This window comes from Abramis brama (assembly GCF_963993115.1).
Source record: "Abramis brama genome assembly, chromosome: 2".
Lineage (NCBI taxonomy): Eukaryota > Metazoa > Chordata > Actinopteri > Cypriniformes > Leuciscidae > Abramis > Abramis brama.
In genome coordinates, this window is record NC_139964.1 from 31,294,656 (window position 1) to 31,322,647 (window position 27,992).

A 27,992-nucleotide genomic window follows, 5' to 3' on the forward strand; every position below is an offset into this window, starting at 1 on the left:
CACAGTTAAGCGCGCAAGCCTTTCAACGTGTACTCCTTTGTGTGCGCATTCGGCACGTACAGACTATTTAGTGGACTTTGTTTGTTCCTTTGCTCAAGTCACTCACACGTGCGCAGTTGCGCACCGTCCACGCGGTCGGTCACAAAAATTGGGCTGCACGCGGACCCGCCTGATGACGACAATTACGTCGCGCGGAAGCTATACTTTGAGCTTTACATTTTTGTGCAAACCACATCGTGCAAATTCATATAAAATCGCCACCTCATAAAATAGTTACGTTTTTTTCATGAGATGGTGTCGGTGCAAACGATTTTCGTCTGTTTTTACGAAATCATTTTCGACAGCATGTCACAGAACCTGGAACATTCCCGTAAATACATGCCATATATCCATATAAACTGTTAACCATAAAAACGGAAACCTTAATATCTTAATGTGATCGCACAAAAGGAAAACAGAAAAGAAAACACAACATTAAGCAAAAACCATAGCAAGCCTCTTTCTGAGAGGGCCTTTTTCAATAGAAAAATGTGAAGACATTTCAACTCTCATAAAATTCTCTTTTTCTCTTGACCAGAAACTCCAAGACGGTCTTCTATAACTCTCCTCATTTTTAACCAAAGCGAAATTCGTTAAAACTCTCAGTACATGCGTTCCGATGCGTAAAAGTTCATATTCATGAATTCAGACAGAAAGAGAAGCAAATATATGCAGTCCATGTTATTTGAAGGTGTGGAAAATGAAACCTGGACTTTCAGAGTAAAATGATGCTAAAAATGAACTTGTTAGTTGTTGGGCAAACATTTTAAAGGAAACAGACAATGTTAGTCCTTAATGTCGATGATTGGGATTTAGGATAGAGAAGTCGTGTTTGCCATGTTAATGGTGCAATGTAGGGGCGGATGTCAAAGAGACATGTCGAGCAGTTGGCAGTGTGTGGTGCGACGCTCATATGGCTGCTGATGGTTTTACCCCGCCATCTCAGATTTGTGATTCGACAGGCTGAACTGACAAATGCCTCTGAGAATAAGATATGCCCATGCTTCCCTATTATTTCCATACGGATTCACCATGGGTCTGAGAGGTCACTAAACCCCTTAAAGCAAGATACGGTTCAGTGGGTACTGTAAATGCATAAGTGTGAATGCAGAAATCAAGTCAAAATGTTTGGCCGGCAGACTGAAGGTGTCAATCTATTAGGGGATATTTAACACATACTGAGCACGTTCCGGCACTTTTTTTAACTGAAAAAAAAAAAAAAAAAAACACTATGGGACAAAACCAGGCATTATGTGACATAAAATTGTCATGAAAAGTAAAAACAAAGATTTTTTTCCAAATACTATGGTTCTTAACTAATGAGATGCCTGTTTTTGTATTGCACATTTCCTCATTCCATCTGAGTAATGTCAAAAGTGAACAGGAGAAAGAAGAAGAAAAAATAGCAAAACACAACATTGTTCCTGAAAAACGCATTGAAAAATTAAATAAATAAAAACACAAAACAAAGCTAGCAGATACACAAGTAATATGAGATAAGAACTAGTTTGACACTTAACAGTTCCCTTGTAAATTCTATAGGCACAAATGAAGAAAAAGCATAGTGTTAATGGAGATAAGAAACATCCATCACAAGCTGCTGCGCTGTAGTGAGTCGACACATTTCTATAATGCCATCGTCAAAGGAGAGTTGCAACTGAGAGTGCAATGGCTTCATTTTCATGTTCAAATTTTAACGTTAAATTAAAAAAATCACCCAAATTAGAACTTTAAAATTCCATTATTGCTGGGTTTTTTTAGTTTTTTTTTTTAAGATAACATTTAAAAGAAACACTCAAATCAAATTTGGTCCAGTCACAATTTGGGATCCACATATACTATATAACTATAAAGCCCTGCTGTTTTTAATTATAAAATTTATGACAGTTGCTATTTGATCATTCCCATTTTAATGCTGGCTTTTAATTAGGAGGATTGATTGATTATCATTTAGATTTTTTGTAAGGTCGTTTTTTTTTTATTAAGTGGTATGATGCTATTAAAATAAGAACAAATGATTTTTTGCTTAAATAATCTGGCATTATATGTGGCTCAATAACGAGAAAGGAAGTGTCCATAGTTGCTAAAGGTGCAGCTTTCAGCTTGGTTGAAAATGCATTCCTGATTAAAAAAAAAAGAAATTTAATAAATAATGAGGAAAAACATGGGGGAAATGGTCCCATGAATTAAAAAAAAAAATCGAATTTCAAGAGTACGATTAATAAAGTCCTACATAAGAGACAAAAAAATCATCTTGGTAGGAAAAAAAGCTCAGAATATAGCAGTAGCCAATTACTACAGAACTACCAAGAGTATCAAGTGTCACATGTGTCAAATGACAATAAAAAAAACTTTTTTTATTTTTATTAAAATAATAAATACAACAAAAATGTTGTTAAATAAATTATATGCTGATGAAGTACACTGCATCTTTTAACCAATGCATTCAAGAAAAAGTTCAAATGCATTGATTCACAACAAATTAACGACTTCATTCATCATTATTGTCCATGTGTGATCACACAACAACCAACCAACAAACAAGACAAAATAAACAACTTTCTGCTTAATAGAATATAACTGCAATCTAGCAGGTAATTAATGTTTTAACTGTTTAACACTAAAATACTGTCCAGCAGAAAAAAATAAATCAAAGTAGTGCGAAACCCAATTAAGAGCTCACACTATTCATTAGAAAAATATTTCAGCAGTCTTGAACATCAGCTGTTTGATGCTGTTGTTAATGAGTATTATATGACTGAATCAGGGAGAAGTAACCATTCTGAGCTCAGACGTCTAAAAAAAGAAAACAAAGATTGGACTATGGACTAAGATCATTTTTTGGATATCTTTTGACGGAAAATGAAGAGCTATTCTTAAATGATTGAAGTTTAAACTGCTTATTGTGTAACTTCAGATTCAATACTGCCCAGCAATATCATAACGTACAAATTAACATTGCATATTAATGTGCTTTTCTTTGGGTTAAAAAAATCAAGTGCTTCCAGATATAACAATTAAATATACTTTGTTCTCTGTTCTGAAACCTGGTTTAGGTTTTGTCGAATACACTGTATTTGTACCCATACAAATAAATACTAACTCTAAAACAAAATGTGTCTGTAATTCTTCTTTGGTGTGATCAAATTTTTGGCTCAATGTTATGTTACTACTTCCCTGGGATAAAATGCTGAGCAAAACATAAGATTTTCCAGTCCTAATTTCATGACTTAGCACACACAGAGCAGCAATATCTAAAGTCCTCTCCTTTGAAGCTGTCTACCCTCCTAACATGACCAGATGCACTTTGTAAACTAAACTTGGGTTTAAACCCAATAAAGAGGCGGGCATGAGGTGATCTATGCATATAGCTTTCACAGACTGTTTTCCTTGAACATGTTTTATTCATTTTGGCCTGCGAATATATAGAATGGGGAAGACAAAAGAGATTGATCCGTCATTATTTACGACAACTGATCAGGACAGGAAGTAAGTCAGTGAATGTTTTGATGGGTTAGGATGTTACAAGAAAGCAGAAATACATCTCTAAGGAAGATATAAAAACATCAACACAAAACAATTTCTAAAAAATGATACGTTTTTAAAAAACGACAATCAAAGTTATGCTTTGTTTTTTTGAATGCACTCAATGCTTTGATAAAATTTTGAAGTTGGTTTTTCTGTTCAAAACATTTTTAACGGAAATTTCTTGTTTTTGAGTGCTTAAGATTGAATTTGCACATCTTGTTATGCATCTATGCTGAAATTATCTTTCTCTCTTTTCAACGTTGTAACAAAAATAAGTTTGTTGCTTTCAGTACTTGTAGGCCTATGGCACTAAGTTGAAGTTTAGTATTTTCGTTGCTTCACTGGTATTTGACCAATTCCTCTTAACATTCAGTGAAAGATGTAAGAAGGCACCCATTTGGCATAAAGTTTCGGCAGGTATTTTGCTAAACATTCACCTGCATTACTCTAGTTTTAATGTAAACTCCTTTCTAAAAGGCTCTGTCCCTCTCGTTTCAAACCAAAAGTCCTTCAGTCAGTTCGTCTTTTTACATTTTGATTACAATTGTGCATGTTTAAAACATTTTTGGGGAATTACTTTTTTCTCTCCAGGTAGTTAGACGGTACCCAGCCTTTACGTCCCTGTAAGCCATCGATAACCTGGCAGTACCACCATCCATTTGGATTCTTCTCCAAAACTTCAAGACTAGTGCCCTCCGAGAAACCCATGGTCTCTTCATCGCCACGGTAATCAGCAATAGATACGTAAACCTCTCGAAGGTTGTTGTGAATGAGGTGTGTCTTCTCGATGGGCTTGGGTCTTACTGTAGAGATTGGAATTCCATTTCTCTGGGAAATCAAGGGACTTGAACTTCCGACGGGAGCTGTAATGGTGGTCCCAGCCCTCACCCGCACATCGGTCGCTGGCTGCGGTCGAACGGCAGTAAAGGAGGAGTTTCGCCTTACTCCTGTGGACCTCAAGTGGTCGCCAGCACCCAGTGATTCATTTCTCCTCAAAGACCCTGTATGGATGTTGGTGTCCTTCAGAGGCTGTGGGGGAGACACAAACACTGACTGCGGTCGCACTGCTGCCTGACGGACACCGTTCCGCATCCGTACGCCTGAACCATTCAGCATTGCGGTTGGTTTGCTAAATCCCCCTGGTGGTTTGGATGGGATTGGTGGGCTAGGGTTGCTCATACTCCTCAGGTTCTGCTGGTTGAGGTTGTTAAGGGCCTGAACACGCTGCTCGTTTTTCTCGAGGCTGTTGGACTTGTTGGTGCTACCGAGATCCACAAGAGGGCCATCACGGGATTCTTGAACCCCGACGTTATGGGTATGCTTGACTGGCTCCAAGTAGAAAGTAGGCGCCCAACCCTCATCATTGCCCCAACGGACATAACACCATCCACTTTCCTGCTTCTCCAGCACCTCAACATCCACACCGGCTGGGAAGCTAACCTCTGACTCTTGGGCTCGTTCGTAGGCATCTGTGGTCCTGTAGATCGAACTTTCATGGTCGGATTCCCCACCTCGGCTACCTTTGGAATAGACGCTGGAGAGATCGGAGGTACTTCTTGAGGAGATGGAATCCTCTGAGGACACAATGGAAGCCGTCTCAGAATCTTCACCGCGCACTGCACGGACCGCTCCTTGCCGAAGACTTCCCGTGGGCCGAAGCTGGCGACGTAGGCTTTTGATGTCCATTCTTTCTGGACTTTGTGGCTCCGACTTTGTAAGCAAAGGTTTAGGTCGCACTACTGGCTTGGGTCTGGCTAAAGGACTCTGACCAATCCGGATCTCCACATCTTTACGCATAACAGGCTCTCTTTTGGGATTGCGTCCTGATTCGTCTGATGATGACTTGGGGCTGTGTCTCTCAGAACGACCAAGAGAGTGGCTCCGGCTTAGATCCGGCGTTACTTTCCGCAGGGGCTTGCCTCCTCCAGAAGAGGACCCGTAAGGTTTGCGACCCAATGTGAGACTCCTTGGTGTATCCGAATCACAACCACTGGCAAAGTCATCAGAGGAAAACCTAAACCCTTCATTTTCATAGATCACTTCCTCCCTATTGACATCCTCTAATGAGTTTCTTTTCCTCAAGGGGGAGGTCATCACTTTTAGTAAAGGTGACGCTTTGCCAGCCTGTGCGATCCTTTCGGCAGCTGCTGGATTGCTTTTAATTTCAAACTTACGGGGCTCTGGTTTGGGGGAATTATTTGTTTTTTGTTTCGGAGGATTACTGTCCAGATCGGATTCAAAACCAATGGCAGGAACGTCATATTCCGGCTCCTCATAGACACACTGAGTGGGGGATTCTGGAGCTTTGGAGGCAGAGCCACCCAGAGAAGGTGATTCCTCAGAATCCTGTTTTTTGACTGGTGGAGCAGGGGGTGGAACTTTGGGGCGGGTGAGTGTACTGGTTCGCCTGCTTAGGTTGGGCTTCTTGCGTTTATCAATGTAGGAGCAGGGTGCCCAGCCTTCCATTTCCCCGATCTGGACGTACCACCAACCACCAGAGTTCTTCTCTATGACCTGAAGACCACATATTACATGTTTACATTATACAATGGCATATATATATCATACAGTGCAATCTAAACTTAAACTCTGTTTTCATTAGTCAAATGATATTTTTGTTTTTGAAAAATAAAATATATCAGATATATTAGAATATATCAGCCTTACATCAGCCTTTTGTCCTCCACGGAAACTGATGCCATCTGAGATACTGGATTGAAACTCTGCTATGGTGTAGTACTCCGCTTCCACAGTAGGGGCCTCTGGAGGTTTGGGCAACTGGAATGCCTTGAGTTTTGGAGCAAAATACATTACTGTCTAAATAAATGCTGCTCTCTATGAATTAAATTTGATTATAAATGCTTTTTGCTCCCCTTAACTTACCAGATTTGTATCTCTTCGAGGAGGAGGTTTCTGTCTGAGGTTTGGAGATCCTGCCAGTTGAATACAAAACATCTCAGCTCAAGACAGCAAACATTACCATACTTTAATCAAATTTAGGCCATTAAAATAGGAGAGTTCCCAATTTGTCTGTTACTTTAAAAAAAAAAAAAAATTTAACAAAGGCAATTTGGAGCCAAACTGGATTACAGTGCCATCACTAACCCTCATTATAAGAGAGAAGTTCAGAGATGTGTTTCAACACACTCAAGCATGCATTCACAACAAGCATGTTTTAAGAAAAAAATATCAGAAGGAAATCTTGTAGTGTGAGAAATGTGATGGCCTGGGTATGATGTTTAAGTAACAAGGGCAATGATAAGAAATAGCCAATGAGAAAATAGAACATTAACCATTGTCTCTTTAAATGTCATATTTCATCTTTTTTGTTTTTTAGATTTATTAACAAAAAGTACCAAGCATACAACTTAAGCTGCTGTTATTTGAATAGAATCAGTCACTTAGTTTTAGTTAATTCCGGGGATCATATGCTGTCTGTTAAGGACCTTTTAAGGTGAAATAATAGTGTGTGCATCTCAGCATCCACAACAAAACAGATTTAACAAGAATGAATGTCATGTAATGTGAGCAGTACAGCACTATGGGACATTTTTTTTTCAGTTGTATAGTGTGCACTTAGCATTAGAAAAATAAGTAAGCACAAGAACAAACAAAAATCAAACAAACAGCAGTTGACAGGCTGAATGTTGAGCAACAGAGACAGTGAATGTGTCACTATCAAGGTACACAACACCCGGACAAAATGTTAGGAAATATCTGTTTACCACAAAGAAATGTTACCTATGGCATCAAATCCTATGTGCAAAAATAACAGGAACATAAACATATTTATTATATCAAATATGGAGATATAATTATACAATTAAATATGATTATATATTAAATATAAAACATATAGCTATATTCATTTAAAAAATAATAATTTAATTATATTTGTACTTGTTTTGAATAAAGTAAATAAATACTGTGAGTCTTATATATCTAACTTTTCTATTCCATTATATTCTGAACATGTGAATGCTGTATACATTAAGTTATACATGTCATAAACCATCTGTTTACTTACCTATCTCAACTCTGTGTGGTGCCACCCGGGCTATGGCAGGCGACCCCGGCTCTGCCCTGCTCTTGTTCTCCTGTAGGGCGGCGCTAGATCCAGAGTTCATTCCCAAACCAGTGACCACTGTGGGTGCCACTCCAGCCTCTGGGGCATATGGGATAGGTAAACTGATTTCACTTTTGGAAATGTGGCGCTCAGGGCTGGTGGCCTCGCCATCAGTTTGAATGTCCTTCTCGCTTACAGCCTTCTTGTTGAGGAGGTTGCTGATCTCCATTATGTTTCCAATGATCTCCACAGGGCCAGTCAGAGTCTTCTTCCTTGGGGAAAGGTCATCTTTCAGTTTCTTCAGGTATGAGGCTGGGGCCCAGCCCTCCTTACCCTGATACCTGCAACACATATTACACATATAGTATTATAGCAGTATTACACATATTTCAAAACAATAATGTGTGTGGGGGGGGATTAAAAAAAAATCCATTAACCATTCTCCTACTGACCACTAGAGGGCAGCATAACGTTTTAAGTAAGATGAAATCGTACTGACCATCCAGAGATTGCAAAAAATGTGTAAAACTGTAATTTTTTCTATGTATCCTTAATATGCAGAAACATCTACTGTATAAGCCACTTCATATATAATATATATACACACACTAATTATATGGCATCATATGTACATGTACAGCCCCAATCACTCTACATGTGGTTTCAAAGCAGTATATCTTACAATATCTTAATACCATGCCTTTAGATTAGAGCTGGGCGGTAATTTAGTTTCCATTTCATTAAAAACAAGCAATCTAGCAATTGAGATATGCTATAGGCCAATAGTATATACTGCTTTATATGATCAAGTTGGATATACTTACATATCTAACTTTATTTAGTACTATATATCCTACTTTTAATATATATGATCAAGCAGTTGAGAGTTGCTATATACAGTACCAATTAATACAGTGATAACATAGTAAACTCTAGTAGTGCAGATGTTTCTGAAGACCCAAAATGCAATATCACCAGACATATTTCAATGAAGAAATTAAATGTCATCAGCAAAGATATTACCAAATAATAAAAAAAAGCAAATATTTCCATAATATACCACCTTAAAGTGTGAGGTCCAGATTGATTACCTGATGTACCACCATCCCTCCAGGTTCTTCTGGATGACCTCCACGGTTACTCCTTTCTCGAACCCGATTTCATCCTTTCCCTGACTGCCATACGCCTGGACAGTGACATATTTCTCCTCTAAAAAAGACAGATAAGGGAAAAAGAATGAGAAAGGACTTCTTTGTATTGTTTTTTTTCTGTACTTGGGTCTTTGCCTTTTCTGTGGTGTGAAAGGAGGTTGACTAATGGATTTAACTGCTAACTTATAAACTTACAAATTTAGGGACTCTCCTTGGGAAAACAGAGGCAGAAGTAAAACCACAAAGTTTGCATTAAGACGGGTCCAAAACTCACCCTTCACCACAGGCACAATAACACAATCATCTCACAATCCGTCAATAGTAATAACATTAACGAAACCTCCAGGAGACAGTGGGCCTGTTGTAACCAGAGCAATACAAGCCCAAGACACAATAATTATCATAAGCCTCTCCACTCCGGTTCTAGTATTATTCCATATGAAATACCTAGCAGGGTCAGTCTTATACAAACATATCAAGGTCATGAAGAAAAAAAAAAAAGATTTACATATTGCGTTAGGAATATAGAATCACCATAATGCATCAGGACATTATGTCAGCATATATTAAAGATAGGACAACACATACTACCATTTTTACAATTTAAAAATATATTATTTTCCCATTACAGTAAAGAGAATGAGACTGTTTTGTATAATGATAATAAGAAATATTTGCTTAATTCTCATGAAAATAATCTCACATTACAAAAAAAAAAGAAGAAAGAAAAAGGAATGGTCCTAAACTAGACATAATTTTCTTTTTATCTTGTGCTAAAATATGTCCTGGATATGTTCATGACAGGTTTTGTAAGATTCACCCAGTAAGACAAATGACAGATCACAACCAGTTTTATTCCCACCATTTTGCACTGAAGACTCCTGAGATCTTATAAAGCATTTATCTTCCCTAAAAACCCACATAAAACATTATTCAGTATCGTTTACATATGACACAACTGTGTTTAACATCTACATATCAAACTCTGATGTCTTTCCCTTTGCGAAAGAGCTTACAGTCTGCTCAGAGCAACGCTATAAATTTCGATTTAGTGAAACAGAAATAGAGCTGATAAAAAGACACATTAATAGTGGGAGAAGTGTTGAAAAAGAAAAACAACAAAAAAGAGAGATGAATATCCTATATGTAGTTTTTCTAAGCAGTGAATAACGCAGTCTGCCAGCAACAGATGACATGAGGTCAGGGCAGTAAGTCACTCTCTTTCGTAACGTCTTTATCAACACTTAATTCTTTCGCGGGAGCAGACAAGCTGGGAAATCTGATAAGTGAACATATGAAAGAGAAGAAACTACCCTGTGCTGATCTCATTCTGAACTTCTGACCTAAAACCAACACTAATCATTTTTACCAAATGCAGAAGAGCTGATTGCAGGCATTCTGCTAAACATCTCCTTTTGAGGTCCACAGAAGAAAGTCATAGTGTGGACAGATGACAACCAACAGGAGTGAGAGATGTAAGGGTAAAAATGCTAAAAACACACAAAAAGAAATGCCTCAAAAACACATTTCCCAACAGTCAGCAGTATTTTCATGGACTGTTCTGGACGGTGGAAAAAGTCAGGTCGGTCCAGAACACATTACTTGAGTTTTGCATGCTCTTGTGGGGTTGTGTGCCAACAGAGGCATTTTCTCCTTCAGCCTCCGTGACCTAAAAACCACTGCGATACGAAATGAGAGAGAGATTGTGGGTACACAGATCATTCTAGCTGTCATATTGACCTTCCTGAAACTCTTGCTAGCTTGCTTTTCATATTTCATATAAGCTGAAAAAAGTCAAAAAGTCGTGCTCGGTCCGGCAGGAGTTGTCTGAATTTGAGCTGCACCCATCTAAAAATGAAAATAGTTTCATTTACTCATCCTTATGTCATTCCGAACCTTTTATGATTTTTTTTTCACCATGTCTGATCAAGCAAGTAGGGATAGTTCACCCAAAAATGAACTTTTTGTCATTACTTACACACCCTCAAGTTGTTCCAAACCTGTATGCATTCCTTTCTTCAGCTGAACTAAAAAGATATCTTAAAGAAAATGGGTAATCAAACAGCTGATGGGTCCCATTGACTTCCATCGTATGGAAGAGGAAAAAAAGTCAATGGGGTCCATAAACTGTTTGATTACCAACATTCTTCAAAATATCTTATTTTGTGTTCAGCAGAAGAAAGAAACTCATACAGGTTTTGAAACAACTTGAGGGTGAGTAAATGACAGAATTTAAATTTTTGGATGAACCATCCCTTTAAATTTAAGTCATTATTTACTTATACAATATTCAACATCAAGACACTTATGGTGCTTTTATGGTGTGTTTTTGTTTTTGTTTTGTCATTTTATTCCACTTTATGGAAAAGAGCAGCATGAACATACTGCCTAACATCTCCTTTTGTGGTATATGGAAGAATAGTACTTAAAATAAAGATAAATAAATTACAATTCTGGTTTGGAGAATGTGGGTGAATAAATGATCATCAATATCATCAATAAATGATGATAAATGAAAATTTTCATCGTGGATCAAATGTACTTTTTTGAGAACTTAGCTGTAAATTAGGGTCCAAGGGCTCCTAGTACTGTATTTCAGTCCATTATGTTACAAAATATCATTCGTTTATTTCAAGCAACCACTCTGAAGCCATCACAACCTCTGACCTGTTTTGAAGGTTGCAACTTGTGTTTATGGAGAAACGTTCCCTCTGAAACTCCTGGCTGTTCTTTGTCACTGGATCAACCGTGGTGCTCTCTGACTCATTAGTATGTATACGGTAAAAAAAAATGACAGGATTAAATGCAGTCACACACAGCGAGCCAATGACCTACTTCCACAATTTCCACTGTGAGTTTCCAAAGACTTCTCCAATGATGCAGAGCAAAGTAAGGGAGAAATAATGAGGGAAAGGCAGTTACTGTAACAGTGTCACATCCAATCTAAAACCAGAATTTTTATCCCAATCTGCATAAGCCACTTTCAGAAGAAAAGAGAAAAATTTATGATACTTATCAAATTTGACCACGGTAACCATAGTTTTGCCTAAAATGCCATAGTTACCACGGTTGTTAGTGGTGGTTGTTGGAGGATTTGAAGAGACTAATTATCATAACTCATCCCATAAACATAAGACCTGGTATTTCATATCTTACGCCTGCTACGGACTGTGTGATTTCGGCAATCATCATTACAAATGACACTGTACGACATGGATCTAATAAACTTGGGCATGACATATATTTAGACTGTACGATGGTGACACCTAGTATAGAAGAATAAAACGTCATCAGCATGCGTTAGCTGTAAACAAATAGAGCAAGATGAATCACACTTTTGGCAACTGTGGTTTTATGTGCGCTGAAAAAAAGAGAAGAGGATGTGAAAGAGGAGAATATGGACAAGGGAAAAGTGGCCAACTTGGCATGCCAATTTTGCAAATGGAGCTTGGGGTATATAGTTTTAGCGACATGTCGCCTTGATCAATACGCCATTTCATGTTGCATTTTTATTGGCTAGTCAGTAGACGTAGGTCGTAGCAGCAAACACACTGTGAGATGATCATGATAAATTTATGACACTGTCAAAAAATTATTGCAGGCTATCTTTGGTCGCAAGACCGTGACAACGGTCATCTTTGAACCTCTCTCAATGTACGACCTACAGTAGGATCACCATTTAGGAGCCACGACTACAGAAATTGCCATGATTGGTCATCTTTCATCTGAGACAGAAATCGTACAATGTGTACCGGGGATTAGGAGTCTCAGTAGACATTCACACAGTCCCAGTCAGGGTGATATTCATCCACTTGCCAATGCAGGTGAAGCTCTTATCAGCTCCCACCAATTCCAGATCCAGCATGCTCTAGTCTAGAGTCTACTTACAGCCATGTGCATGGTGTTCATGACATGTTAGTCATTACACTCTAAGAGTACACAAATGGAAAACTGCGGGAATTACAACCGTGGAGGTCTATTCCTTGTGACTCAACATGAAACGGCAGATCTCCAAGGAGACTCATTACCATACAAACATACAATTCCGCCAAAGGTCTAGACATTAGTAATTATTTAAGGTCTAGAATTAAACACTGGGATTTTGAAAGGTCAAACCTCATGTGTGAACTGCAGGATGCCAGATCTGACTGCTGAATTCAGAATTATATATTTTTTTAAACCAGAATGACGTTTTTTTCTTCTGTACAACGCCAAAAAAATATGTTTGATGTTAGATGTTGAAGTTTTTGTCCATACAATGGTAGTAATTAAATGGGGGTCCAAAACAACATTGCTCCCCATTTACTTTCATTGTATGGACAAAAATACAAACAAACAAACACAAAAAGTCGTACAGGTTTGGAACGACTGAGGGTTTTGGAACAACTTCCCAAAGCTGCTCCTGGAGGGCCACTGTCCTGCAGAGTTTAGCTCCAAACCTACTTAAAAACACTTCAACCAGCTAACCAAGGGCTGTGTACGAAAACGCCCCCCTGTATTAAATAGGCCACTATTTGAAGGGACAGCCATTTTTAGTGGTATCCGAAACCATAGTGGGCAGTATCGAGTTCACTCATTCAATCCCACAATGCACTGCATTAACAAGTGTACAACTCATGTAAACTCAATGGCTAGAGAATGCCCATAATGCACTGTGATCGTCGTGCCGAATGAATTCCCACGTCTCACCAGAAGATGGCACATCAGATGAATCATCGCTATATAAATGCCTCATTCGTTCATTCGTTCATTCATTCATTCATTCATTCATTCATTCATTCAGATGAATCATCAATACATTCGTTTTCCAAACCGTTGGTCCAATGTGGGTACAGAGTAATATAATACAGGTATAAATTCCTTTTTAATTGATTATTAAATTGTTTAATTAAGGTTTATACATGTTAGTTTCCATTAAAGAGTTTAAGATAAATCTTTTCATTACTACTGGAGATGCCAATTTGCTACGGTTAAAATGATCATCACAGCAAGCACAAACTATGCAAAAACGTCTTCCAAAAATGCTCTTCCAACACAATCAGTATCTGAATTAACTCACTCGTTTTCATTCACTCCTTCAAGTGGACTATATTGGTGAAGTAATGTAGGCAAAAGTGAATGAGGGTATAGGGGACGATTTCAAACACAGATAAGGTCTTCAGACTATTTTGGAGCTGGTTGAAGCTAAACTCTGCAGGACGTTGGTCCTCCAAGTGTAGGATTGAACACTCCTACTTTAAACTATGTTAACCTGCAAGAGATACTTGGTTAGTAGGCTTTAATAGAAAAGCAGAAAATGAAGCAGCTAGACCAGAACCAAATCAATATTTACTACCATAAACCAGTCTGAGCTCTTATATAATCAAGAATCTGGAACTTTGAACTCTAATGGCATACATGAGATTTCAGGCATATACTGTAGATATCAGACTACAATATTTCAGAATTAATCTGTACTTCTAAACCAATCTTTTATTTTCATCATCTGCAAACAGTCTTAATTAACTCATTTTGAGTTCATACACATATACACAAATAGAGACCTAAAGCAAGCAAAGTATAATAAAGACTTTATGATGGAGCGCAGATGAAACAGACCACCCAGCATGCTTTGGGAGCCAGAATCCAGAAGTTTTATCCAGAAAGAGAGTTTAGGTTTCTAAAGAGCGTGTTTGTGTGCGTATTCAAGCTAATCATTGCGTAAACCTGCACAAACACACAAACGCACCATGCAGATTGGTCACACACGCGTGACTGCTTGCATGTGATCAGTCTATGCAGGCATGCGTGATTGCATGTGTGTTCACCTCGGCTCTGTTGGCGGTTGACTATTCCCCCTAGTGTCCATCTCCGGTCAAGCCTCTTCAGATGAGCCTTACGTCTCTTAGTAACTGATACGGGTGAATGAGGACAGCAGAAAGAGAACAGAGACATGACAAACTCAACATAAATAACTCAGGAGGAACACTGGTATTAGTGTAATGATGAAGACATATTACATGAAAGAAAAGAGTTTTGTGATAGGTTAGGAGGGTTTTTGGCTTGAGCGATGATGGCAAGCAATGGAGTATTTGGATTAATACATGTGTTATTGGATTTTAGTGGTGCACATAAAGTGCTTATGCTTTTTATTGTGTTAGAGAGTGGAAAATCCATGTATCTTATTATACAGTATATACAGACCCTTTCCAAAAAATTTGAATGTCATGGAAAAGTTTATTTATTTCCATAATTCCATTCAAAACGTTAAACTTCCATAGATTATAGATTCAGGGCCCACAGCTTAAACGATTTCAAGTATTTAGTTGTTTATTTGTACATAATTTGGGCTTCCAACTCAAAACCCACGGAAACAGGATTTCAAAAAATTAGAATATTACATGAAATCACACAGTAATTACACAGTGATACCATGGTCATTGAACCAGGTTTTGGTTCTTTTGGCAGTGTGGGCAGGTGCAAATCCTGCTGGAAAATGAAGGAAGCATGAAGTGCTCTGAAAATGTCCTGGTAGACGGCTGCGTTGACTCTGGATTTAATAAAGCACAGTGGACCAAAGTCCTCTTTTCTGATGAGAGCAAATTTTGCATCTCATTTGGAAACCAAGGTCCCAGAGTCTGGAGGAAGAATGGAGAGGCACACAATCCAAGATGCTTGAAGTCCAGTGTGAAGTTTCCACAGTCTGTGTTGGTTTGGGGAGCCATGTCATCGGCTGGTGTTGGTCCACTGTGCTGTCCACTCAACGCAACCGTCTACCAGGACATTTCCAGAGCACTTCATGCTTCCTTCAGCAGACAAGCTTTATGGAGATGCTGACTTCATTTTCCAGCAGGATTTGCACCTGCCCACACTGCCAAAATAACCAAAACCTGGTTCAATGACCATGGTATCACTGTGTAATTACTGTGTGATTTCATGTAATATTCTAATTTTTTGAAATCCTGTTTTCGTGGGTTTTATGAGCTGGAAGCCCAAATTATGTACAAATAAACAACTAAATACTTGAAATATAATCTATGGAAGTTTAACGTTTTGAATGCAATTATGGAAATAAATAAACTTTTCCATGATATTCTAATTTTTTGGAAAGGGTCTGTATATTAACCACTCATTATCTCCATACATTCAAAAGGAAAAAAGGTGTGGAAGTAAAGAAACAGTAGATGGTCTATCTCAAATAAAGTTCAGTCTGAAAAAAACTGCAGCAACATCCATAAATGAAGCTGTTGTGGCCTAATGGAAAGGTAAATTACCATTTGGGGATCAATAAATTGTGTTGGGATGTTTCGATCTATTCAAGACAAAGATAGTATCGGAAGCTTTATCTCCAGCCTGACCACTCCTAATCTTACACATTGAGCTCTTCAGTGGCATACATTTCAAGATGCAGCTAAAAATGTGCTTCTGGAAATGCTGATGGCAGCAGATGATTGGGGTTTGGGGAAGACGATAGAGGAGGATTAGAAAGGGACAAATTTATAATGAGACTTCTCAATGTTTGTTTCATTGCAGTGAGAAAACAGATGGGTGTTTCTTCAACTTTGGCCAGTTTATGTTCCAGGATTTGACATGAAATGAAAATTATTTTGCAAATACAGTACATCTTATTGTGAATGATTCATCAATGTATTTTTTGTTTGTTTGTTTGTTTAATCAAAATGTCGATCTTCTGAGACAGAAGACGACAAACTTCTCTCTGTTGATGCATGCCGGACATCCAATCAACATCTGATGGAAAGAACCCAGTATTTTTCTTTTTTTAATAATCTGTTACACAGAATAAAAGATCTGTCGGTACTTCTGTTTCATTGTAACTTTAAACCCAACAGATTTCCACTTTGTCTGTTGGTTAGATGAAGATTAAGATCTTCATCACTTTTATTTGTTTTCAAATGCCATTTTATTCTGAAATGTTTCAACCACACAATGCTAAAAAACACAATACGTAACTTGAGATGTGGTGGAAATGACACATTGGTGGGAATCTCCATTAAATAAATTAATAAAATTCTGTCTAAATGTTTTAAAAAGTTCACAGGGCCAAAAGTGCCCATAGTTGAGGAAACACCCAGATTCAATATGGTGTGTAGTTATAACACACTATGAAGTACAACCAATGTGCAACCTTTTAGAGAAGAAGTAATTTATTATGTATAGATTCAAAGAAATGATAGCAGCACTTTTATGACAGAGCCGCCGCCCTTCTTTCCTTTATTTCTACTTCTCCAATCGATGGTCTCTCACAGTCCTTAAGTCCTCACTCTTCTTCTCAAACAAACAGAAGCTTCTCAAATAAAATTTAGTATACAGACTTTGGTATACTCCATTATAAAATCAATTTGTACGGTTCTAGTTGGTGATTGGTCAATAGATGCGAAACAGGTCATCTTATACTGGTTTTGGTGAAGATTTCTTGGGGTATAAGAGTGTTTGTGCATGGGAAAGTAGGAGAGAGTGTAATTGGTGTGTCCTACCTTCTCCAGATCTAGATGTTCCCAGGTCCAGATCATCTCTGGTGCCGCTCTGAGAGTCCAGGTACGTGGCAGGAACCCAGCCCTGTTCTTCAGCTGTGCTGACAAACCACCAGCCTACAAAAAACATCCATAAGATATTATTTTTCAACTAATATAGTGCAAAATACTGATTGATATCATGAATAAATGATTCTGTTTTCACCACAGTGTTTAGAGAAAGGTGATACGTCTATGCTTTGCAAACAAACACCAATGCACAAACATTTGGATTTTACTGATCTGATGGGATGCAATGTTTTGGCTTCAATCATATTCACAAACACACTCTCACTGGTGTTAGTTTCAGGCGATGCTTTTATGAATTCAATACACTTCCTGTGTATCATTTGGGATCAATTAGGCCTCACGCATCATAAATATCATTGAGGGTGAACATTATTGTGTTTGTATGTACAGTCAAACATGAGGAAGGTTGGATGTGTCTGACATGCTCTTAGCCACTAACATGATGACATGTTTTATGAGTTTATATGTGTGTGCTTGTGCGTTTTCGGCCAAAATAACCTCATCAATTAAATTGATGTATTTCAGCTCCTCCTTCATGTGTCTGAATTTGTTAAATGTGGTTGGTGTCAGGATTATTATTTGTTTTTGAAATATGGATTGTGATTTTTTTGTTGTTGTTGTTTTTACATTTCCACAATAACTCAAATATGATTCTGAGCAGCTTTAAAAACAAAGCAGCAAAAATGATGGTCAAAGAAAAAGAGTGTTATGCCAAGAGAGGCTCATACAACCTTTATGAAAAGGACATTTGAGTACATCAAATGTGCAGAACTACAATTTACTAAGGTTATGGAATTAAAACCATATATTTGGCACAGTTACACTTAAATACAAAGCTAACATAAGTTAACGCCAATGAATGAAAATTCAAAACGGTTCTCCAGCTGAAACAGATCTTTCTGAGCGAGCCTGTTGCCAAGGTAACAGAGTATTGCTGGAAAGCTGTTCATAACAGTGTGATGTCATCAGTCAGCAGTAATCTAGCTCTGACATCATAATGGCACAGAAGCAAAGTCTTTTGACAGGGCGCTAAGTGATCAACAGCAAATGTTCTAAACCAACACGGGCCAATAATGACGTCAAATACTGTACGCTTTAGAATACAATTATTTACCCACATCACACATGTGCAAAAATACTTAAACACTCCACATACACACTACCATTCAAAAGTTTGAGGTCAGTAAGATTTTTTTTTTTTTCTTAGAAAGAAGAATTTATTCAGCAAGGATGTGTTTGATGAGTGGCAGTAAAGACATTTATGACATTTTATGATTTACCACAAAACTATTAAGCAGCACAACTGCTGTCAACATTAATAATAATAAGAAATGTTACTTCAGCACCGAATGTGACACTGAAGACTGAAGTAATTCAGCTCTGCCATCACAGTTACATTTTAAAATATATTAAAAGATATTTAAATTGTAAAATCATTTTACAATATTAGTTTTAATCAAATAAATGCAGCCTAAGAAATGGGTATAAGAGATTCATAAGAGACTGACCCCAAACATCTGAACGGTAACATATTTGTGATTGCATTATGCACTAGACCCTTCAAGACCAAGGCTAGACCCCATATCCAGTTTATCATCTGAAACAGAGAAAATTTACTGCATCTTTCTTTTCAAACCCTACTTTGTACAGTGGCTTTGTTGGCGTTTACAGTCATGGAATTCTTGTAAATCCTTTGCAAGGGTGAAGATGCCGCACCGACCTGTGGTGGACATAATTATCATCTTCAGTATGTTGGAAATAGACTGTGGTCTTTTCTGAAACCATAAACCAGGATCCATATCCAAGTTTTGAGCCCCAGACCCAGACCATGTTTATGTGGTCTCAAGACCACAAGATAAAGACTTCAACTCTAGAATGAACATAATACTAAAAGCAAAAAAAATCCAAATTTGTAGTATGTGATTTTTGAGTTTATCATTTCGTTGCTCAAAATTTGCCTAGAAAATCTCAATTAAAAGTCAAACCTAGTCTGATATAGTTAAAGTAGAAGTATTAAGGTTTATATTACAGGGCTTTTCACACTTGAACTAAAGTATCCTCCACTGGGACTGTCTCAACAGAATCCTGGGTTAACTTGCTGCACAGTTCACACTGCTCACATTCTTATGGGTTAATGTTATTTGAATATTTGCCGTCAGTGTTAATTTACAAAAAAGAGCTCTAACACTGCGCATCCTCTTTTTATACATTGTCGACTGTACTATTAAGTTTTCAGACAGGGCTTAGATTAAGCCAGGATTAGGCCTTAGTTCAATTAGGACATTTAAGTAGCTTTTATAAACATGCCTTAGAAAAAAAAAACATTACTGGTGTGTATCTTGAGACAAAACAATGGCAATGACATATTTTAAGATACTGCTTTCAGCAGCTCAAACATGCATTTTAGTCTGGGACTAGGTTTAAGCCTTGTCTGTGAAACCGGAGGTATAAGAATTAATTAATTAAACAGTCTCTAATCTCAATAAATGTAACAAAAGTGTGATAAATGTAACAGCAACTGGAAAAGTTCTATGATACAGATATAAACACATTTTACGTTCAAATATGTTTCAACCGAAAATTGCCTCCTCAAACTCTAGACATATCTTAAAGGCACAGTATGTAAGTTTCGCCTCTAAAGGTAGTTTGTTCAGAATGATAACAAAGGCCTAGCTTGATGACGCCGTGAATGTGTGTGGAATCATGGGAGTTGTCGTCTTCACCTCCACAGCCGATGGAAAACAATCGAAGACGGAAGACGGAAGACGGAAGACGGGACTCAGGCAGAAACCGTGTTCATGGATAAGTTACTTTATTAAAGTTTTATGAACGTTATGAATTAATGAATATTAAGCAGTACAACTGTTTTCAACAGAAATGTTTCTTGAGCAGTAAATCAGCATATTAGAATGATTTATAAAGGATCAGGATCAATGCAGCATTGGTGAGCCTAAGAGCCGTCTTTTTAAAAACACAAAAAAAAACTTACTGACCCCAAACTTTTGGATGGCAATGCTCATTTTAAACCCACAGTGGCTCTCATTTAAAACCATGTAATGGGGATGCCAGTAGCTGGAAGACATACACTGAGAGACGGAAACAAACACATAGATCAGAAAACTAGCGCTGAGTCAGTGTGCCAAAAAAATCACAACAGTGCTTATACAGAAATCCTAAGATTAATTCGAGTCAATTAGACCACACTGACATATATACCACCCTGACACAGCAAATCTCTCACAAACGCATACACACGAGTACTATGAACTTGCTAATGAATTTGTGAGAGAGCTGAGAGCAGGTTGTGGCCACCCTGCCTGACTGACCCTCTTTCAGTGAGATACTGTCTCCCTGTTTGTGCACACCAGGAACCGTCTACGGCAAGCACAGAGGGTCAATTCAATCAGAATGCAAAATGGCAAGGGTTGCGCACAGTTTAGCCATCACAAAGATGCTTTTCATTGGAATGATTGGGGATTTGTTTATATATTTGTGAGTATATAGGTGTGTCATCACAGCTTTCAGAACAACATTTGAGGTGCACCCAGTCATTTATTTTTTATTTTTTACACATTAACACATTGAATAGTACTTTTAAGATATGTTTAATGATGTATCATTAAAAAACTGTATACACACATAGGATGAAGACTGTAGTCTTCTCAGTAGCCTAATAAAAGCTGTTTTATTTTAGGGGGTGGGTGGCCTCATGGAGGCAGCCATGTTGAAATCACATGACAAGCCAAATACTGCTCACTTTATTTCTAAAATTACAGTAGTAACTGGAAACATTTCTGTGATGTTGCATCCACACCAATAGGTGTCAGTATACATCCAAGACAACATAAACAAAGTCGACAATATACGAATGACTTAGTGCACCTTTAAAGAAATAATCTCACACCTTCAGAGGAGACATTTGAGAGCATTTCAAATACTGGACATCCAATCTAGCAATAATGAATATGAACAGTCAGAAAAATCCAAGTACTATGCGTTATGCCTGCCAAGTTTCAAAGCTAAACTTTTGCTTGACAAAGCAGAAACTAATTCTTTAACCAAAACAACAGACACACACAGCTCCAGACAGACAATGGGAATGCTGTTTTGATGCTGTAACTATGTACTCCTCTTCAGTTCAGGACGTTACGATCCTCTCACACAAAAACAGACACCAGGAGTCTTTCGGCTGAGATACAGGTGGGCTTGCTCTTCAAAGCAAAAGTTCTAGGCCTTTCTGAGAAAGATGGTGCTTCTGCAAAACAGGCTAATAAATCTAACACCGCCTATCTGCTTCTGAGAAATGTTTCTTGTGAAAGCTGCACGTGTGTGCCATGAACTTCTGTTCCGATACACATGGTAGGGGAGTAGGTCATGTAAGCTTGTTTATGTATGCGTGTACACAGTTAGATAAGATTAGAATTTGATGTTTAATACTTTCTCCTATCCCAACCAGTGGTATGAGTTTTGGATTACCTGTTTGGTTGAAGAATTGAAGGAAAGTTTAAAAACAAATCACTATTTTTTTGCAATTCCCTTTGCCGCCACTAGTAGAAATAACAAAAATCACCATTCACAAATGAATGAAAGAACAAACAACAGATTGGAAGGAGGAAAGAACAGACAAACAGTGAATGAGTGGATGAGAGAAAGAATGCAGAGAAAAAGTAATGGATGAGAGAACAGTGAATGAAAAAAGCAAAAGAAAGAATAACGAATGACACAATAAATATACTTTTGTCTTCCAATAAAGACAGCAGCATATAATACTTAATAAAAAGTCATTTTAAGCACTAAAGGCCTGAAAACGAAGATCTGATTAGGATGTCATAATGCTCGCAGGCAGATTCATAACCACCAACATTCCCAACATTAAGATTAATGTTCAATCAATACGGATTTCAGCCGTTTCGACCCTCGGTATTGAATATTTGGTCATATCCTGCTGAATGACACTTTTAGATTTGAGCTTGTGTGATACAATTCTGATGTTCAGCTGTTATAATTAAACTGAACTGAATGAGAGGAAAGGAAAGGAAAGGCCAGAACCAAGAGAGGCTGAACAAAAGAGACAACAAGGAAAGAGAGAGAGAAAGAGAGAGCAGATGTTTGGCCTAAACTTCAAAGCTGGAGTTTCACCACACATTCCCTCCATCCAAACCAGCCAGAAGAAGAAGAAAAGAAAAACTATCAAGACAGCCAAAGATTCAAGTGCCTTTCACTTTCTTATTTTAGGGCTGAAGTAGCAAACAGAAATGAAATCATTAATCAGATACAAGCAATGTATGAAAACAACAAATGATATCATAGAACACATTATTTATGAAATTCTGATGAATGTTGATAAAAAAAAAAAAAAAAAGTTCAATTTACAATTACTTAATGTTATTCAAAAAGAATCGATGTTTTTTTTAACTCTGACTGAAATCACTGGAAGGGTATTTCAGCTGACGTTCTCCAAAATCCAGGCCAATGGAGTGTCTGGCCTACATTCGGTCACACTCAAGTTCTTTCCTGAAAAGCTGGAGTATCAGGTTTTGGGCTTGGGACCAAAATGGGTTTGGTGTAATCTAACAAAGCCGAGGCAGTGGAGGATGCTTCTCTTTGGTCTGAACTTCAAAGGCTGATGATGTCGGTCGCTCATGCACATTAATCTAAGATCATTGTTGCGGTTTTTATTTCAAGAGCTCCAGTGGTTGAGATTTGTTCAGGAACAGCTGGTCTTAGATCAGCATAAACATGTTATTTCTTTCCTGCACTTGTTTTCCTGGACCGGTTCAGGTTCTATATAGACCCTTTTCTTGTAGTAAGAGATTCTTAAAGAAATAGTTCACCCAAAAATCTAAACTCTGTCAACATTTACTCATCCCCATGTCATTTCAAACCTGTATGACTTTCTATTTTTCTGCAGAACACAAAAGAAGATATTTTGAAAAAGGTCTCAAAAACCAAACACAATTGAGTCCAATGTTGTTTTGGACCCCATTGACTTTCATTATATGGACAGTAAACAGTTCTTCAGAATAACTTATTTTGTGTTCTACAGAGGTCATACCAGTTTGAGACTGTGTAAATTATGAAAATTTTCGTTTTTTTTGTTTTGTTGTTGTTGTTGTTGACCCATCCCTTTAAGGTTGAAAGCCTGAATACTGACTGATTTTCCCTGCCACACTATTACATAAATAAATAAATGTATTGATCAGTCTATTTTCAAAATGGTTCAAGCCAGTTATTTCAACTTTGTGGCTTTCTTACTATCAAGACTATTACCTCAATGACCTTAATCAATTAAACAATAGAGACCCCTGAGAGGTGTAGCACCAGGCTTATAAAGATCTTTTCAGACAGCTCCATGTATGTAAATGTTTGAACCCTTTGGTCCGGGTTCAGCGTGGCTCTCCACGGACCGGATCTCCAACAGGAGTGAAGCCAAGATAAACCAGCCTACCCGAGACCGCGAGCAGCTCTCTATTGACTCTGTTTCAGTATGCGGGGGTTACCGGCTGAATGAATGGACCCAGGGGAGAGAGAGGCGAGAGGATGGAAGGGAACCTCACAATATTGATGGCACAGAACAATTTTCATAGTAGAGCATTGTTCAGGAAGCACAGCAGCCCTGTGAAAAAACCAAAAGCGCTAAAAGATTTAAATTCGCTCAGATACTCAATGGAATAATAAATGTTTCTCTTTAACAATTACTAATAAAATACTTGAAGAATGAAGAATTTACATTACCATTTAAAAAGTGTGGGGTCTGTACGATTATTTTCATGTTTTTGAAAGGTTATGCTCACCAATACGGCATTTATTGGATCAAAAACACAAATTAAATTTTTCTATTTGAATACATTTTAAAATGTAATTTATTCATGAAGTTTCAGCATCATTACTAAAGTCCTCAGTGTCACATGATCCTTCAGAAATCATTCTAATATGCTGATTTGCTGCTCAAGAATCATTACTTACTATTATCCCTGTTGAAAACAGTTGTGCTGCTTAATATTTTTGTTTTTCTCCTCACTTTTTGATGAATAGAAATTTCAAAAGAACAGCATTTATAGGAAATAGTGTTATATGAAAATATATATGAAATCTATGAAAATATTTTTAATGACACTTTTAATTAATGTAATGCATCCTTGATGAATAAAGTTTTAGGTATTATTTAAAAAAAATCTTACTTACCCCAAACTTTTGAACACTAGTTTACAAAAGCCATTGGTCAAAATGAGCATCGAATATCATACATCCAGACAATATCAGAGCTTATTTTTTGCAATTCATAGAGTATACTCTTTTCTATACAAAGCTGCAGAGAATGTACATTACAATGTTTTGAGGCCTGATTTCAGTTGTAAATTTCTTGTAGCACTGTTATTTTTTTCTTTCTTCTTTTCTTTTTAGCTCACCAAAATATAGTTCTCTAAAAAAAGAAAATTACATACTTTCAAACACCTTATGACCACAGAAAAGGGGATTTGGCAGAATGTCAAGTCTCTGTTTTATAGTATAAAAGTGGATGACAATTTACAGTTGTTTTAAAAAAGAACAATAAAGTACAGTAAAATTTAAAAATACGACTTAAGGGATTTATTCAAAGTCTTCAAAAACCATACAAAAGCTTTGTGTGGAAAACACAACAAAAGCAGCTATTTGCTGACAACATATTTAAACTTGCAATGTGTCAAAGATGTGGTGTGCCAGGTCTAACATCAGTGACAGCAAACGTCATTGACTTCCAACCTGATCCATAAATAACCCTCGAGGTTTTGCAAAAAAAAAAAAAAAAAAAGTATTTTTACGTGGAAGAGTATAGCAAAAAATAATGACAAAAACAGCAAACTGACCTATAAACTCTTGATGGCTTTGACTGTGTTATCTATATCACAGACATTCAACAAAAACTTCTGAATGCTTTCTGGTGGTATTGGTTTGGGATGCGTGACACTGTAACCACTCTGTAAGAATCTAAGGCCCTGCAAGATCCATTAGCCTATAATGAAACTAAGGACAAGGGGGATTTTTCCATCGTTCCCTCTCCATGACCTAGAGGGAAGCCAGAGCAGCCCAACTTCTGCCAGTCGCTTCTTATAAACGCAATTTCAGCCACATTAAAAAGTTGGTTTGAATGATATCCAATCTTAATAAATATACTGCCTCTGACAGATACACTAGGGTAGTAATTTAATTCTGTAGTACAAAATATGGAAGTCTGCTGAAGAGATGGGATTTTAGAGGATGGCCTTCTAGTGCTGTGATATCAAGCTGCTGCAGCTCATCTTCAGTTTCAATAAATGCTTTGAACATTTGAGGAATTCTGGAGTCAGCGAAGGACAGACAGTTCACTCCAGGGGTAGGCCTAGGCTGATTTAAAGGAACAGTTCACTCAAAAATAACAATTCCGCCATTATTTGTTCGCTTTGGTAACAGCTCAAACATGTACAGTATGACTTTCTGTCTTTGGGTTGAGCCATTCCTTTAAATGATTCTGTCACTGTGTTTAGATTCTATAATCTTCTCCCATTCAGATATTTTCTGCTTTTGTTTCTCAAGTTCATTAATCCTGTGGCCCTGCGTGGTTCATCTCTTCCCAACCCAAGCGAAGTTGTCAAGCCTTGCCTGCACTGTAAAACAGCTGGAGTTTAACTGTGGCTAAGGAAGCCAAGGGTTTCTTACTCAAGGACAACTGCACCCTGAGCAAGACTCTTATGCCTGGAGTCTCTCTGAATCTTTTGTGTGATTAAATTACTTGTCCAGTTGTAAGAATCAATGAGTACAAGCCATTGTACCTGAAAATCTGTACTCGGCTTGAACAAATAAACCAGTAATCTACCGTTAAAAGAAAGGCATAGAGTAAAGGTCTGTTCACACAAAGAATGATAACTATGCTAGCTACAAGGTTTTAAAAAGAGAACAGTGGATTCTTTGAAATCACTTTTGGAGTTGTTGTTTTTTAGCTGGGGGAAAAAAACCTAAACTTTGACAGTCAACCCAAATCTAACTTTGAAGAATAAATATAACGTTATAGTTCTTTATGTGGACACTAATATAGATACAATTAGCTATTTTTACAACTATATGTCTTAACTCTAAGGGTTAAATTGTAAAATAAAAGCTAAATTAACAAATATCTGAGGTGTTGACCAGACTGATATAGGACTGTTGGATTGATTACTCTATAATGGTCATAATGTATTCAAGATCAGGTTCATCCAATGGAAGAGGAGGAATGTTTCCTCTAGATATTCTGAAGATACAGTGTATGTATGATATCATGGCACTCTCTTGCTCAAAAATATATAAAGCGATAATTTGAAACAGCATTCATTTTCTAAAATAGTGGTTCTCAGTCAAGGGACCGGGGCCCACTAGGGGGCCTCAGCAAACTTCCAATAGGTCCTAATAAGTCTAAAAATTATTTAAATGTAGTTTATTTTCATCATAGCAGAATAACCAACCAATCAGTTTAGATAAGAGGGCCTTAGAATATTGTCTTTGACAACATGGGCCTTGGAGTCGATTAGGTTGAGACCCATTGCTCTAAAATCTCTTTTAATATTTGCATTGTATAACCACTTTTTTTTTCTTTTTTTTAATTAACTTTAACCTGGCACCCCAAAATATACTGAATCATCCGAAAGATGAGTCAGTGCCAAAATCAATAGAACAGGCAGCAAACAAACTAAAGTGTCTCACAGAAAATTATTTCAGTCTCAGTCTAGACTAGTTTAGTCAAAGGATTATGTTTGAAACCAGGAGGTCAAGCTCTCTTTGAGTAGACATCGGTCTTACTCAAAGATATTATTGAAATCAAATGGGTTTACTGGATTTTTGCTCATCTTGATGACTCCTGTCAACTCCTCCTAAGCCTCCAGAAAAAATGATTACTCACAAACTTTTTTTTTTCTTTCAACAGAATGATGCTAGCTCTTGAGATCCTGTTGTTTATATTACTAACTCTCTGGATGTGCAAACAAGTTTTTGGCAAACATGACTAGAGACAAAGTGGAAGAGACAGCGTTCAACCTCTAATGTACAAGGCTACGAGATATGCTGGCAGGAAAAGTTTGCACTAAGTTTAAACATTTACAGCGTTAACATTAATCTGGGAAAACAAACCAAAGGGGAAAAAAAAAAAACACACGCAAGGCTCTCTTTCTTCCCATTGTTGTTGTCAATCTCTACATTCCACATGAACTCTAATGGTGTGTGTGACCCTGATACATTAGCACATCTTCCAACTGACAAACTTCTCATGACTATCTCATGGACATTCCAGATCAATCTGGCCTCCATCCCAGAGATCTGGAGTGGGTTCAGGCCCACCAACCGCCAAGAAAACTGGCCATACGACACCTCCAGGTGGGGCCAAGAGCCAGACTGTAGATTTACAGGGAGAGGGGAATGTCAGAAGAGGGAACCAGGGGGTCTTAAGGACAAAGAGTTCTACATCAAAGAGGAAGAATGTATCAGAAAAGACGAGAAAGATAAAACAGACCAGCTTAACATTTGGATCATGAGCATATGAAAGAATTCACGTTTGCAGGTGACTGTGTGTTTGTGGTTTGTGTATACACCAGTTTTGCCAATAAATACCACGTGGTAACCCAATTAGCTTGTGTGTGTGTTTGTGTGTGTGTGTAAAGGGCAGTTCACACCAAGAATGAT

The 27,992-nt window shown here is 37.6% G+C and overlaps 1 protein-coding gene across 8 annotated transcripts in view; it reads right to left on the reverse strand.

Moving 5' to 3' along the window:
* Positions 1-1,817: 1,817 nt before the first annotated feature.
* The window catches only part of sh3pxd2aa (SH3 and PX domains 2Aa), a gene marked incomplete at its 5' end in the record, with an annotated part of 96,963 nt that continues 70,788 nt past the window's right edge, over positions 1,818-27,992 (reverse strand). For 3 of the 8 annotated variants that reach the window (XM_084107039.1, XM_084107037.1, XM_084107042.1), the window contains 7 exons: positions 1,818-6,081; positions 6,235-6,354; positions 6,451-6,500; positions 7,595-7,974; positions 8,725-8,842; positions 14,592-14,675; positions 17,259-17,372. In XM_084107039.1, coding sequence (XP_083963165.1) covers positions 4,141-6,081; positions 6,235-6,354; positions 6,451-6,500; positions 7,595-7,974; positions 8,725-8,842; positions 14,592-14,675; positions 17,259-17,372 — 2,807 coding nt within the window. In that variant the 3' untranslated portion in view covers positions 1,818-4,140. Of the gene's footprint in view, positions 6,082-6,234; positions 6,355-6,450; positions 6,501-7,308; positions 7,324-7,594; positions 7,975-8,724; positions 8,843-14,591; positions 14,676-17,258; positions 17,373-27,992 lie in introns of all 8 variants that reach the window. The other 5 variants (XM_084107038.1, XM_084107036.1, XM_084107040.1 and 2 more) reach the window with 3 other exon arrangements.